The sequence below is a fragment of the Suricata suricatta genome, chromosome 13 (genome assembly GCF_006229205.1).
Source record: "Suricata suricatta isolate VVHF042 chromosome 13, meerkat_22Aug2017_6uvM2_HiC, whole genome shotgun sequence".
Classification (NCBI taxonomy): Eukaryota; Metazoa; Chordata; class Mammalia; order Carnivora; family Herpestidae; genus Suricata; species Suricata suricatta.
The window spans coordinates 37,182,256-37,196,053 of record NC_043712.1 but is presented as its reverse complement, the minus strand read 5'-3'; the positions used below and the strand labels follow the sequence as shown (position 1 = coordinate 37,196,053).

At 38.0% G+C, this 13,798-nt stretch overlaps 1 protein-coding gene across 5 annotated transcripts in view; it reads right to left on the bottom strand.

The window, feature by feature from the left end:
- The window catches only part of UBAP2 (ubiquitin associated protein 2), a 106,166-nt gene that overhangs the window by 45,964 nt on the left and 46,404 nt on the right, over positions 1 to 13,798 (bottom strand). For 4 of the 5 annotated variants that reach the window (XM_029920446.1, XM_029920447.1, XM_029920445.1 and 1 more), the window contains 2 exons: positions 4,806 to 4,860; positions 2,841 to 2,944 (listed from right to left, as the gene is read on the bottom strand). In XM_029920446.1, coding sequence (XP_029776306.1) covers positions 2,841 to 2,944; positions 4,806 to 4,860 — 159 coding nt within the window. The remainder of the gene's footprint in view (positions 1 to 2,840; positions 2,945 to 4,805; positions 4,861 to 13,798) is intronic. The other variant, XM_029920449.1, reaches the window with a different exon arrangement.

The following is a 13,798-nucleotide window of genomic DNA, read 5'->3' as shown; positions in this document are numbered from 1 at the left end:
TAACCGACTGAGCCACCCAGGCACCCCCTATTCCATAATATTTTCATCACTCCAGCAAGAAATCTAAGATTTTATTTTTAAGTGATCTGTATACCCAACACGTAGCTCAAACTTACAACTCTGAGATAGAGTCACAGAAAGAGCCAGCCAAACACCCCATTCCAGGGCAGAAATCTTGAGCCCATCCATAGTCATTCCCCATTTATTTCCCCAAAGGTTTTCAACCAAAATCTACTGCTATTTTTTGCATGATCTGGATATTTCATACAAATGAAATCATACACTATAAAATGTGATCCTTATGACTAATTTCTTTCACTCAGCATGATTTTTTTTTCAAGTTAATTAATTAGTAACCTACAATGTAGTCCAGGCTTCAGGAGTAGAACTGAGTGATTCATCTCATACGACAGCCAGTGTTCACCCCCAAAAGTGCCCTCCTTAATGCCCATCACACATTTAACTTACCACCACCACCACCCCTCCCCCCATTAACCCCTCAGTTTGTTCTCTTTATTTAAGAGTCTCTTAAGGTGTGGGACACACGGGTGGCTCAGTCAGTTAAGCGTCTGACTTAAGCTCAGATCATGATCTCACGGTTCATGGGTTTGAGCCCCACATCAGGCTCTATGCTCACAGCTCAGATTCTGCATGTCCCCTCTCTCTGCCCCTCTCCCCTGCTCACACTCTGTCTCTCAAAAATGAATAAATAATAAGAAAATTTTAATTACAAAAAAGTATCTAATAGTTTGCCTCCCTGTTTTTAATCTTATTTTTTTTCTCTCCTTCCCCTCTGTTCATCTGTTAAGTTTCTCAAATTCCACACGAATAAAATATCTATCTCATTTCGCTTAGCTTAATAGCCTCCAGTTCCAACCATGTTATTGCAAATGGCAAGATTTTATTATTTTTCATTGCCAAGTAGTATTCCATTGTACTAAATTCCATGTAGTATTCAATTCCATACATTCCATTTGTGTTTACATACATACACATACACCCCACATCTTCTTAATCCATTGATTAGTTAGTGGACATTTGGGCTCTCGCTCAGCATATTTTTAAGATTCACTCATGTTGCAGCATGCATTAGCATTTTATTCCTTTTTATGACAGAATTAATATTCCATTGTATGGATGATATACTATATTTTACTCCTCTGTTCATCCACTGAAAGATATTTGGTTTGTTTCTACATTTTGGCCATTGTGAATTATACCTCTACGAACATCTATATACAAGGTTTTATATAAAGCTGTGTTTTCCATTCTCTTGAGTATATATTTCAGAGGTGACTGATTTTTTAAAGTGAAAAAAATTGATTACCAAGTATAAGTTTAACATAGTCATCATGTATTATTCTTTTCTATCTTACTGAACAGTTTTCTGGTATTTTGGCTTAAGATTTTTACATTGGGGTAGAAGAGTGACATTAGTCCGTAATTTCAAACGTTAGCACAAAATTTACTGACATGAAGTATCCTATAATCTTTTAATGCTTGATATTAATTATAATTGTGATTATAATTATATTAAGCCATTAATTATATATTATACTTTAATTATATCAATATACCTTTTCTTGTTCCTATAACCAATTATGTGTACTGCTTCTCCTTCCCTTGATCAGTTTCACAGTAAGCATATCAATTTTACTAGTCTTTTCAAATAATCATTTAAAAAAAATTTTTTTTTTTAATTTACTTTTGAGAGACAGCGAGACAGCATGAGCAGGGGAAGGTCAGAGGGAGAGGGAGACACAGAATCTGAAGCAGGCTCCAGGCTCTGAGCTGTCAGCACAGAGCCCAATGCGGGGCTCGAACCCACGAACCATCAGATCACAACCTGAGCTGAAGCCGGATGTTTAACCGACTAAGCCACCCAGGCACCCCTCAAATAATCATTTTTATAACTATTGTTGATCCTTTCTATAGTATCTTTGATTTCTAGTTCATTGATGGTGTTTCTGTGGTCATGGCACAGTTCTGTTATTTTACCAGGATAGGTGTTATATGGGTATTTGCTTTTTTTTAATTTTTATTTTTTATGTTTTTTAAATTTATTTTTGAGAGACAGAGACAGCAAGAGCAGGGGAGGGTCAGAGAGAGAGACGGGGAGATACAGAATCTAAGGCAGGCTCCAGGCTCTGAACTGTCAGCATAGACCCCGATGTGGGGCTCGAAACCATGAACTATGAGATCATGACCTGAGTTGAAGCCAAACGCTTAACCGACTGAGCCACGCAGGTGCCCCAGTGTTTGCTTTCAGATTATTTATTGAACTACATTTTTATATTTTGGGTTACAATTCATAAATTGTCAAATTATGTTTCTATAAATATAATCACAATAGTTAATGATGTATTATCATGAACAAATCCTAGGAGCTCCAATTAACAAGTATTTGTCCATGAATTTCCAAAAAAAAAAAAATCCAAAAACATCAGGATACAGAAAAAAATCTGCAAAAGCATTTGGTGCCCAAATTTACTTGTCATCTACCACTCTATCTGGCCAAATTTGTGTTCACCATTAGGAATGATGTTTTTCAGGAACAAGTCTTCCCATTAGAAATTTCATATATCCCTGTCACACTGAGATTTGAGTGCTGAGTTTGTACTGACTTACACAGATTGATTAAGTCTCTTCTCCGAGTCCACAAGGGAAAAATCAAATACGTTGTGGTCAATGAGATTTTTAAGTGAGACCCTGGAGGTAAGGACCAGGCTAATAGTCTCAGATGTAGGACAACAGCCAGCTTTTCATTCTTCTCCATCAGCGCATCTTTGTATGTTAAGAACTCAAACATTTGAAACACATCTCTGACAACAGACACTTACCAGTTCTCTCATTTGCACCATTCTGAGCACCTTCCCAAACTACTGACTTTGTCCCACACCCATCTATAGATGGAGAATCAGAATAGTCCGCAGGATTAAATGTCCTTGTGTTTGGGGGGAAAAAATAAAGAATTAAAGCAAATACAACGATTACCAAAATTACAAAATCAACCAGACATCATCTTCCTCCCCGCAAAATACCCTGTCCCTTCTAAAAGCCAATATAATAAATTTCACATTGGGGCAACTGGGACGCCAAGTGGTTAAACGTCTGCTCTCAATTTGGGCTCAGGTCACGATCTCACAGCTTTGGGCTCTGCACCGACAGCAGGGAGCCTGCTTGGGATTCTCCTCCCTCTCTCTCTGCCCTCCACCTTCCTCTCTCAAAAATAGGAATAGGGGAGTCTGGGTGGCTCAGTAGGTTAAAGTTCTAACTTTTAATTTCGGCTCAGGTCGTGATTTCACAGTTTGTGAGTTCGAACTCTGTGCTAGGGTCCTCACTGACATTGCCCCTCCCTTACTCTCTCTTTCAAAAGAAATAAACTTAAAAAAAATAAAAAGGTAAATAAACATTTAAAATTTTTTAAAAAACTTCACTCTCCTCCTATTTAATTATAGCTAATTCTTCTGGACTATCAGGATACAGATTTTCCTTTTGTTATTTTTTTAAAAAAACTTTTAATGCTTTTTATCTATTTTTGAGAGATAGAGAGACAGTGCAAGCAGGGGAGGGTCACAGAGAGAGGGAGACACAGAATCCGAAGCAAGCTCCAGGCTCTGAGCTAGCTGTCAGCACAGAACCCAACATGGGGCTCAAACCCACGAACTGGAGATCATGACCTGAGCTGAAGCTGGATGCTTAACCCACTGAGCCACCCAGGCGTCCCAGGGATGCAGATTTTCTAAAAAGCAGAGGTTGCCTAGGGAACATTCCATATGCTCTTGTATGATGGCCTTATTTCTCTAATTTGCTGCCCTCCACATCCTAAAGCAGATGTGCACAACTAAAACTGTATTAGGAAGAATAGGACTCTAATGGAAAGCTCCCCTTAAAACTAAGACTACACTTAAACATGCAGTGTTGGTTTCCCGGAGTCAGAATCCAGATCCTTTTTGTATAAAAGCAGTGGATATAAAGAAAATGTTTTATTCAGACTTTTTTCCATTAAAATTCTAAACACCCATGATTCAGAAGTCTAACTAGGGCCAAATTAATACTATCTGTAAAAATTTCAGTATAGAATTTAAAAATATTTTCCAGCTTTTACTGAGATATCATTGACAAATAAAATAAATCACAGAAGAGTATCTTTTAATGTAAACTGCAAAACCACAAGAGTTTAAAAAGCTTGTCTGAGCACAAACAGTATGCTTAAGTGTTCCAGTCAGTTTGCTCCCAGTGCATCCTTCCTTTATCCACAAAGAGCTCAAACAGGAAACAGAAATGGCAAGAGGTATCGCCTGAAGGCAGTGACCCTCCCCAGCTACAGTGCTACCCTAGAGCTAAGGACAAAAGGGTTTTCCTGGAACCAATTCCCTCCCTTTCTTCACTGTCCTCTATAGATGGCTTCTATAAGCTTAAAAACTTTTCCTAAAAATCGAAGAGGAGCTAAGGATTAAAAAAAAATCTTTTTTAAGTCTTTATTTTTGAGAGAGACAGAAAGACTGAGAAGAGAGGGGCAAAACAGAGAGAGAGGGAGACACAAAATCTGAAGCAGGCTCCAGTTCTGAGCTATCAGCACAGAGCCCAACGCGGGGTTTGAACTCAAGAAATTTGAGTTCATGACCTGAAACAAAGTTAATTGGATACTTAACTAACTGAGCCACCCAGGCGCCCTATTTTCCAGTTTTAATACAGAATTAACATCTGACTCACCAGGATAAATTTGGAAAAGGACAGAGGCAGAAAAACCCTCAAATACCTAAAAAGGATAATAACTTAAAAATATGATGGCTCAGACTTACCCCATGCCTTGTGTTGAGAATCTTCCTGCCCCTCTGCCTCTTCCACGTCCAAATCCTTGAAACGAAAATAATACTGTTAAATAGTATATATGTCCTACACAATTATAATTCTACCACCATCATTCTCTATGCAACTCCAGTAATACTATCATTGTTCCTAAGAGCACCAACATTCCCATCTAGAGCATCCAACCTACTGGTCCCTATTGAAACAACCATCTACACAGTTATTCGTTTTAAAGGATAGAAGGGATTTCATTGTGATTATATAGTACTTGTGATACGTAGCAACTTAACACAGGCAGCTTATATTAAAAACTATTCTGGGGTGCCCTGCTGACACAGTAGAGCATCCAACTCTTGATCCCAGGGTCATGAGTTCTAGCTCCATGCTGGGTGTGGAGCCTACTTAAAACAAAAACAAAAACAAAAACAAACTATTCTAGGTGTTTTAAAATCAGCTACAAACACCATAACATTTTAAACTTTTACTGTAAAATAAAATGAGAGCCAGAAAGAGGAAACTATGTAAGCTGAAGGTACTATTACACAGTTTTTTATATTAGAACTCTGAACAATAACCAAAACAGCAGCAAGCAAGAGAGCAAGCAATCAAGAAGAGATCATTTTATTCAGTGACTCTCCAGTTTTTCATAACATCCTCAACTATGGACTAAAGACCTCAATTCAAGAGCTAAAATTCTACAAGTGTCAGAAGTAAATATAGAGAAAAAGCTTCACAACACTGACTTAGGTAATGATTTCTTAAATATGACACCAAAAGCACAGGCAAAACAAACAACAAGTTGTTAGATATGGGGCACCTGCCAGGCTCAGTTGGTAGAGCAATGCAACTCTTGATCTCAGGGGTGTAAATTCAACCCCTATACTGGGTGTAGAGACTACGTAAAAATAAAATCTTAAAAAAAAAAAAAAAAGACACCTATATCAGAATAAAAAGGCAACCCACAGAATATTTGCCTATTATACATTTGATAAAGGAGTAGTATCAAAATGTGTGAAGAATTTCTACAGCTCTACAACAGAACCTAATTCAAAACTGCAAAGGATGTGAATAGACATTTCTCCAAAGATATGCAAATGGTTAATAAGCACATGAAAAGATTCTCAGTATCACTAATCATTAGGGAAAAAAAGAAGGAAGGGAAGGAAGGGAGGGAAGGGGGGGAGAGAGAGAGGGAGAGAGAGAAAGAGAGAAAGAAAAAGAAAGGAAGGAAGGAAGGAGGGAAAGGGAAAGAAAACAAAATAGAAAATAACCAGTGCTGCCAAGAATGCAGAGAAATTGAAACCCTTATACACTTTGCTGTGAATCTAAAATGGCAGAGCCACCACGGTAAACAGTATAGCAGTTCCCCAAAGGGGTAAATCGGAATTGCCATATGATCCTGGAATTCCACCTCTGGATATATACCAAAGAGAATTTAAAAATGTCTCATGAGTTTAAGCCCCCAGTCAGGCTCTGTGCTGACAGCTCAGAACTTGGAGCCCCCTTCCGATTCTGTGTCTCCTTCTCTCTCTCTCTGCCCCTCTCCCACTCACAGTCTCTCTCTCAAAAAAAAAATTTTAAAATTTATTTAAAAATAAACATTAAAAGAGGGAGGAATGACATACTAGTACATGTTACCATATTGTAGTGAATTGTGAAACAACATTGATGAAACCTTGAAACATTAAGCTATGTGATAGAAGACAGTCACAAATGTCCACATATTATAAAATTTCCTTTTAAATGGGAGTGTCCAGAATAGGCCGAAATGCAGACTAGTAGTTGTTTACTGCTGGTAAGGAGGTGAGAAAGATGGAGGAATTGGGAACTGAAAGTTAAAAGGGCAGAGATAATAAAAATGCTCTGAAATTGATCTTGTTGACAGTTGGATACGGTCTATTCTATGAATACACTAAAAACCACTGAATTTTACAATTTAAATGAGTAAACTATATGGTAAATGAATTATATCTCAAGAACTTACTTTTGCTATAATGAATAGTTACCAATAGAGAAAGCAAAAGAAAAAAACACTTCTGACAGATAGGTTCATGTGTACCCTTTATAACAAAAGAAAATTCATTTCAATGGTATAAATGTGGGAAAAAAAGGCACTTACAGTGGTTAAATATTAAGAAAATAGTGGCACTATTTTAAAAGGGGATTCTGCTCAAAAATTTGTTTTTAAATTTATTTATTTTGAGAGTGTGGGGTGTGGGGTGGGGGAGAGGTGCCAGCAGCCAGGGGGAGAGAGAATCCCAAGCAGGCTCCATACTATCAGTACAAAGCCAGATTTGGGGAGGCTGGGGGGGACGGGGTGGGGGAGGCTCAAACTCACCTCAGGAACCATGAGATCATGACCTGAGGTGAAACAAAGAGTTGGAAGTTTAACCTACTGAGCCACTCAGGCGCTCCTGGGCTCAGAAATTATTAAATAATACTTGGAATACTTGAGCCAGAAAACAAAATGTTAATGAAAAAGAGACAAAGGAATTTATAAAATACATAGCCTAAGGCAAAAATTCAAGAAATTTTAAGCAAAAATTCAAGAAATCTTGCCAAGTATCCTGGAAAAAGTCCACATTAACAACATGTATCTCCCAAGTACTAACCACAAACCTGCCAAATATCAGAACCAGATTAAAAAAAATTTCAAACCCATTGTTCCCATACATTTTTGCAAGATAACAAAACTGTTCTTTCCTATTTACCTGGCTAGTAACATTCCAGTAACATTGTTTTTTCCCCTACATTGTTATCTGGTACAAACAGGTATTTTTATCCAGTAGCTAATAATATAGATGGGGTTGTTTAACAGAGAAAAACACAAGGTTAAAGAAGATTATCATCAAGAATAAGCCCATATTATAATAAATGCTATATTTTCTCCTAGAGGCCTCTCTGACCATATATATGTTGAATGATCGCTCAAGTTTTCAGTTGTTTAATATTTATATTTTTTTACACTGAGAACCAGAATAGGAAAGCTACTCATTTCCCTTGAAAAATCCCTAACTTAGAAAACAGCCAATCACCTCTAGTGGAGGTAGATCCTAACTATAGACATTCCTTGCCCCTCCCAGTGCCAAGCATGTGTACCCTAAATAGAAACAAGTAAGGAGAGTGATCCTAATCTAAGATGACAGAAAGTAATCTTTCACTCAACCCCAGGAGACTATATGGAAGGCGTTGATAACAGCCAAATGTGTGATCTCGAATTTCTCCCTGCACACTCTGGGTCATGACATTAAAGATCTTTAAAGTCCTGACTAGTTAGTTCTAAGGCTCTCTGTATTGAAAAAATTCCCCAATTTTCAGGACTGGTTCAATGATAAAAGTAGTTGCAGTCACCATTCCTAGAGACTTATTCAGCCCGCACATAGAACAGGGCATCTCTGAGGCTTGCATGGAACACAGAGTCTTGGAAGTCTAGCAAGTTCTGTCTCCATTCATGGATAGGAATATCCTAAAGCAGCATGAACAAGTCAAATGACAACAGCAAAACCCCTCTGTGATTCAGTGAGGAATAAAGCTTAGAATCCACCCTTATATCCCATATTAGCTTATTTTTAGTAAAGAAGTCTAATTATAAAAGTGTTGTGGCAATTGTTTCAGGAATTAATGGATTCTAAAGCTAGGGAGTAAAAGTCTGATTTAAAAACAAAACAAAAAAAATGGATCATTACGGAACTCTCTGAGTCGGTTGCCCAACCCGAGGTGCTCCATCATACTACAACACGGGCTGAAGGAGACAGTGCACTGGAGAGCCATACCCTAGACGCCATGCATCCCGCCTGGCAAGGGCTGATCGGGTTCCACGTCCTTCCACCCCAGCACCGTTAGAAGACTGACTCCCTTCTGGACTAGTAAGCCTCTCTACTTGTGGTGACAAATTTGAGGAATTTCCAAGTGGAAAATAATTCTTCCTAAGCCCCATTTCAGGTAGGGCTCTTCAGGAAGGATACTTGAAGGAAAAACCCAATTCAAATTAGTGCAAAACAGGCAATTTTAGTTGTATGTAACTGGGGTAGTGTGGGATTTAGGCATGACTGGATAAGGACAAGTACATACATACAAAAAAAAAAAAAAAAGGATATTTACTCACTCTCAGAGTACTCCCCTGAGACAGTATGTATTAATTACAAAGTGCAGGGTAGTATCTTCAGAAGAAAGTTGTCAGAAATCACCATTCCTAAATGTAATCAAAACTAACATTATTAGTAAGGGATACACTGGTATCATGTGCCCTCTAATGTGATGCACTGAGAAGGTCAGTGATCATCACTTTGTGGTATCCCTATCACAAACAACTAACAGGTTAACTATACTAGAATTAAAACACAAGATAATAGGGGCCCCTGGGTGGCTCAGTCGGTTGAGCGTCCAACTTCGGCTCAGGTCATAATCTCACGGTTCATGGGTTCGAGCCCCGCATCGGGCTCTGTGCTGACAGCTCAGAACCTGGAGCCTGTATTCAGATCCTGCGACTCCTTGTCTCTCTGACCCTCCCCTGCTCACACTGTCTCTCTCTCTCTCTCAAAAATAAATAAAAACATTTAAAAAAATTTTAAATAACACACAAGATAATAGGAATCTATTCATGAGTAACCTCAAACTGATATTAAAGGATATTCTACAAAAGTCCATATGCTTCAAAAGCATTAAGGCCATAAAAGACAAAGTTTATTCCACATTGATGAACTGTTTTAGAATGAAGGACACTAAAGAGACATAATGACTAAATACAATGTGTGACCCTGGATTGGATCCAGACACTACAGGATAACTGGCCTATAGACTGCATCAATAGTTATTTCCTGATTTTATCATTCTCAGCTCCCTAAGAGAATCTGCTTTTTCTTAGAGGAAATATACACTAAAATGTTAAGGGGTAAAATGGCCATTATATCGGAATTTATATTCAGAGGTTTCAGAAAAAAACAATAGTATATAACATAAACAGAAAATGATAAAACAAATGTAAAATATTAACTTTCAGGAAATCTCAGTAAATATTATGCAAAATTCCACTGTACTTTTTAATTTCAAAGTAAAATGTTTAAACCAAACCCTGAGCACTTTTGTGCGTATTTTCTTTCCCACATTTACACTAGCTACTGCTTCCACATAGAATGCTCCTACCCAAATTCTCCCCTGGCTTTCTTCCTCCTCAGCTTACATCCCACCTCTTCCACGAAATGTCCAGCTCGCTCAATCTACAGACCAAACTCTGGGGTATTTGGCTGGCTCTGTCAGTAAAGCCTGTGACTCTTGACTTAGGAGTTGTGAGTTATGTTGGCTATATAGCTTTACTACTTAAAAAAAAAAAAAAAAAAAAAGAGAGAGAGAGAGAGAGAGTGTGTGAGTGAGTGAGAGAGGGAGAGTAGGAGGAAGACCCTTACTGACATTTGACCACATCAACAACCATTTTCTTAAGTAAGTCAAATGGTGATTCTGTCAAGTAAATTGACAGAATCTTCTCCTTTCCCACCCAAGGTGTGAGGAATCATGCCTTATTCACAACATTATCTGCAGCAACGCAGTAGGTATTTAAATATTACTTGTTGCATTTAAGACTGATATGTAACTCCAATTACACGAACATGGAACTTTCTCATAAACAAAACTCCTACTGGGGTGCCTGGCTGGCTCAGTGAGTTGAACATACAATTCTTCATCTAAGGGTTGTAAGTTTGGGTGCCCTATTGAGTGCAGAGACTACTTGGAAATATAAAAAAAACTTCCTCCCCAAAACCCTAAGCTCTTATTTTAAAGTATAATATAATATCACTATTCAATTACAAGAAACAACCCAAGGATTCATTAATACATTTAAGAGTACCACATTTTGTCAAATACTTTTTGTACCAGGACCAGAGAAGGCAAACAATGCAAAAATTTAAAAAATAGAATGTCAGCACACAATAGGTACTCAATAGTTGTTTTTCAAATATATTATATAGAGCATATTCATGTGTTAATTTGTTTTAAAAATACAGGAACTAGAGGATGTCTGGGTGGCTCAGTCAGGTGAGCGTCCAACTCTAGATTTCAGCTCAAGCCATGATGCTAACTCATGGGACCAAGAGATATGCTCTGCAGGGAGCCTACTTAACATTTGTTTGCTCTCTTCCTCTGCCCCTCTCCCCCTCTCAGGATCTCTCTCACTCTCTAAAATTAAATAAATAAATAATGAAAACTTATTCCTCAAGATATACAATACTAATAAGCAGTGTTGGCTCCTGGAACACAGAATTATAGTTAGTTTTTACTATTATACGTCACATAACAAAGACTTTTACTCAGAATACTCCAAATCTCACAGGTTTTTAACATGATCTTCAATCTGACCTCAGGATTAAGTCAGTATCATTCAGGAAAATTTCCAGTCATGCAGTAGATATTTAATATATATTAGCTCAATTCCACATTTTGTACACAAAACACAATTATTACTTGATGGCTAAGTTACCTTTGAATGTCAACATTTATATAGTTCCAAACACTTTGACACCAAAAACCAAAGACCAGGACATTGAGGACAGTGCCATGCACAACTGCTACTTCCTTTCTCTAAAGAGGCTGTTGTTTTCTCACAAGATACTTTCAACAAACTTTTAAACAAATTATAGAATACTTCTTACAAGTGTCACACTGAGTCTTGCTACTCTGAATATAAAGCTAACATTCACCAAATGGTACAAAAACACTATAAATAGGCATATAAAAGAAATTTAATTTTACTTCATTTGCTATGGTTCATACTTTTGATGCTATAAAATATACTCCTATTTTATATGTATGAATTTTCATTTAACAGACACCAAATTCTTAATATAAAATATCCCAGAAATTACAGGCTACCATATTAAATCCATTCTGTTTCATAATATTTTTAAGCCAATACTATACAGATAAGTCAATAAATAAGGAAGATAAGTTTTATTAGCAATTTGAAATTTTAGCAAATTTAATCACAGATGTAGACTGATATGCTGAGGGGGAGTCAATGTGAAATCAGCAAGAGGAGCTCACAAGTTGGTCAAAATCAAAGAACAAATGCAGGGGCGCCTGGATGGCTAGTCAGTTGAGCATCTAACATCCGTTCAGGTCACGATCTTGGGGTTTTCGAGTTTCAAGCCCGTGCATCGGGCTCTGTCCTGTCATCGCAGAGCCTGCTTCAGATCCTCTGTCCCTCTCTCTCTGCCTCTCACCCACTCTCTCTCAAAAATAAATAAACATTTAAAAAAAAAGATCAGGCGCCTGGGTGGCTCAGCTGGTTTAAGTGTCTGACTTCAGCTCAGGTCATGATATCGCAGTTTGTGAGTTCAAGCCCCACACAGGGCTCTCTGCTGACAGCTCAGAGCCTGGAACCTGCTTCTAGTTCTGTGTCTCCCTCTCTGTCTACCTCTATCTCACTTGTGCTCTGGCGCTCTCTCTCTCTCTCTCTCTCTCTCTCTCTCTCTCTCTCAAAAATAAACATTAAAAAATAAATAAATAAAGGCAATGGAGACCATAAAGAACTGTTTTAAGTACACATTTTACAGCTTATACTTGTTTTTTATTAAAGTTTATTTATTTTAAGAAAGAGAGTGAGCGTGAGCAGGGGAAGGAGCAGAGAGAGAGAAGAGAGCGAATCCCAAGCAGCCTGTGGAGTCCAAAGCCATGAATCATGAGATCATGACCTGAGTGAAGATCAAGAGTTGGACACTTATCAGACTTAGCCACAAAAGTGCCCCTAAGTACACACTCTAAAATCTGCATACTACACAACAAACCAAAAATAACTGCAAAGGGACAGAACAATGAACGGTTTTAAAAGGCTAATTAAACAGACCATAAGAAACTAAATTAAGACATTAAATGACTTACAACTAAACTTCTGGGAAGTCACATGTTACATAAAACATATAACATAAAACATGTAACGTAAAACACTTTAATTATTAAAGTGACAAATTCACTACAATTAACTATCAAACTGTACTAATATTTACTGAGCAAAATAATTGTGTTTTTGTGTATATAGGGTACTGAGTGTTTTCCCCCTCTTGCCCTGTGCTGGATGTGGGATTCAAAGCAATTCAAATAAATCTCCAGACACAGACCACTAACATTCCAAGAACCTGCTCAAATATACTTAAATTTAGGTGTTAGAATAAAAATTTTAACTCATTTACATTTATATGTGAGGATACAGCAGACTGATTTAATAAGTCTAATTTGATTTATAGGGGCATGTGGGTGACTCGGTCAGTTGAGTGTCAGACTTCGGCTCATGTCATGATTTCATAGCTCATAGCTTTGTACTAACAGTTCAGAGGCTGGAGCCTGCTTTGGATTATGTGTCTCCCTTCTCTCTGTCACTCTCCTGCTTGTGCTCTCTTTCTCAAAAATAAATACAAAAAAAATATTTTAAGTCCAATTTGATTTAGAAAAGGTTAATCTGATTCCCTTACTCCTACTTTACAGCCTTTCTTAAAAAGGATTAGGTACTGGGGCCCCTAGCTGGCTCAGTCCATAGAGCATGTGACTCTTGATCTCTGGGTTGTGAATTCAAACTCCATTTTGGGCATAGAGATTACAAACAAATTAAAATCTTTAGGAGAGCTCAGGTAGCTCACTCTTGATTTTGGCTCAGGTCATGATCCCAGAGTCATAGGACCATGCACTGAAGTCAGCCTCTGCAATTCGCACGGAGACTGCTTAAGATTGTCCCTCTCTTTCCCTTTACCCCTCTATGCTCATGCACTCGCAGGCTCTCTGACTCTCTCTCACTCTCTAAAATACAGAAATAAAATAGAGTTGCCTAGGTGGCTCAGTCAGTTGGGCAACCGACTCTTGATTTCAGCTCAGATCATGATCTCACAGTGCATGGACACGAGCCCCCATCAAGCTCTGCACTGTCAGCACAGAGCCAGCCTGGGATACTCTCCCACTCTCTCTTCCTCTGCCCCACTGTTTGTCTTGTGCACTTACATTCATG